The 2,342-nt window shown below is 52.8% G+C and overlaps 1 protein-coding gene across 1 annotated transcript in view; it reads left to right on the plus strand.

Annotated features, from left to right (window-relative positions):
• The first annotated feature begins 1,488 nt into the window (after window positions 1-1,488).
• LOC109240780 overlaps window positions 1,489-2,342 on the plus strand; it is a 10,502-nt gene continuing 9,648 nt past the window's right edge. The window contains exons 1-2 of the mRNA XM_019407462.1: window positions 1,489-1,523; window positions 1,612-2,339. Coding sequence (XP_019263007.1) covers window positions 1,632-2,339 — 708 coding nt within the window. The 5' untranslated portion in view covers window positions 1,489-1,523; window positions 1,612-1,631. The remainder of the gene's footprint in view (window positions 1,524-1,611; window positions 2,340-2,342) is intronic.

Raw genomic sequence — 2,342 nt, forward strand, 5'->3', positions numbered from 1 at the left:
CCTTTTATACATTCTGATTAAGGGTAAAAATAAGGTAGGTAAATTAATTACATCGTGGATCCCTGTAATTACGCCTTAATGGCCTGAAGTGGTTGAGAAAATCACGTTTGGGCGAGATATCCGGCGACGCTTGGTTATCCGTTACGAGTCCGGCTTCCGACCTTGTGTGTTTCTCCATCCGGTGGTGACTCATATCGAGCTCTGCAACGGTCTCGAAATGACTCGACCTCGGTTGTAGACGTGGCCGTCGTTCTACCTTGCATCCAGGTCGGGTTCGATGGCCCCGACTTGCCCCGGACCGGACCCAACCCGGTCGGGCTCAAGCAAAAAAGGGTATCACCCAATACAGATAGTCCCCTCGTTTATTAGAGAGTAATGATAATAAACGATATGATCGGTGACGTGATGCCCGTGACGTATGGCCATACGCCAGGTGAAAAAGCCATCAAGTGCTCTGACCACGCCTGCTGCAGGCATTTAATGCTTCTCTTAATTATCTGTCGCTTCGTGTCTGTGGCTTCGCGATTCGTGCCACCGCCTCATGGGAAAAGTATAAACGACCCTTCCAGGTTCAACATTTCTTATCTTTCTCAAATTTTGCGTTGGTTGTATTTTCTTTTCATCTCTTCGTAAAGCTTTAAGAAATGGCGAAAACTTCACAAAGTGTTCCTTCTAGACCAAGCTCGGCCGCGAGCCCCGCTAGATCTGATGAACATGCACCAGAACCCCCATTGAAAGCATTTACACCGACTGGTTGCTCGGTATCTGCCGACTTCCAGGTTGAAAACCCATCATCGGTCCCGGGCCGCGGCGAACCGGCATCGGAGTATATTAGTCTAATCACTCCCGGTTGCCTAGACCGGGTGAGGGCTGAATGTAGATGGGAAGGGAAAGACCTAGTCGCCCCTTCCCGTGACGAGTCGATCATGACTCACGTTGAAGGATATCTTAGTGTATATACATATCCCTTCACCTTAGGCCCCTTAGAACCCATCATAGTGGAATTCTGCCGGCGGTACGAGGTGACCTTAGGTCAGATCCACCCCTCGATGTGGCGGATCGTATATCTCTTTCGGTTTTTTGTTGAGAGAGTCGAGGGCGATTTTCCCTTTACCCTCGACCATCTTCTTCGACTATACAGCCCCCGAATATTTCGAGGGGGATTAATAAAACTGGCCCGCCGGGCTAGCAAACCCCCATTCTCCAGCATCGATGAAGACAAAGATCGAGGCTGGATGAGCAGGTTTGTCCGGATCAGGACGTCCGACCTGATTCCGGCTGATTGCATGCCATTTCCGGAGAGGTGGAACCTCAAACGTAAGTATTTTCTCACTGTTCATCTTTTAGACTGTGTTTTCCTCAACTTCTTCCTGAAACCCCGTTTTCTTGTGCAGCGGTGACCCAAACTCCAGCTGCCATCAAGGATCTGGCCGGCTGGGTAAGCAAGATAGTGGCCCAGCGGCCATATTCGGAGCGAAACTGGAAGGAAATCTCCAAAGGTCGGTGGGAGGCGAAAAACCATGGTAAGCCTTCTTTTTGACCGGTAACGCACCAAGTTAACGCATTTTTTCTTGTATATCGGGAATGCATCATAACCCTCGTGTTTTGCAGGCTTGCCCAAGGACGCGGAGATGAGGTCTTCAATACTATGCCCCCTTCCGGTTCCGGGAGAAAATAAAAGGCCCGGGGAGTCCGGTACGGACGAGCCCCAAAGGAAGATTAAGCGGACAAAAAGGGCCGCCCGCAAACTAAAAAGCCAAATCGTCTTGTCCTCCGAGGAGGAGGACGACAAAGAGGATGACGATGAGGAGCAGCCGGAGCTCGTCCGCCATCGATCCATTCGACCGGACCCTGAGCCGGTGGTCGATCCAGCTGAGGCTCCTCCCGAGGACGTGAGGGTTGAGGATGCTAGTGGACCCTCGGCCCCTGCGCGGGCGTCCCCGGGTACCGATCACCCGGTTACGTCCCCCCCGTCTTCCTCGACTTGGGGGCAGCTGCCGGACGACATCCCGATGATGGGAGGTAGCTTCGAGACCTTTTTTGATGGGGTACCCTCCGCCAACACTTTCGGGCTCGAAACCCCCCGGAAAGACCCTCAGGCCGAATCAAGTGGGACTTCGGCCGTCAACAAGCTTGTCGATAGGTTTCCAGCTCCGAGCCTGGACCCGGACTGTAACAGGATAGTAACTTTTGCTATCCCCAAAGACGTCCGGGCTCTGGGGCCCCCGGTCGGGGTTGCAAGCTATCTTCATCACCTGATGACGGAGGAAGACCGGGCTGCAACCGAGGCTGTAGATTGGACATGCCTTTTCAACGAAGCCCAACAGGCGCAGCTCAAGGTA

The sequence above is a fragment of the Nicotiana attenuata genome, unplaced genomic scaffold (assembly GCF_001879085.1).
Source record: "Nicotiana attenuata strain UT unplaced genomic scaffold, NIATTr2, whole genome shotgun sequence".
Classification (NCBI taxonomy): domain Eukaryota; kingdom Viridiplantae; phylum Streptophyta; class Magnoliopsida; order Solanales; family Solanaceae; genus Nicotiana; species Nicotiana attenuata.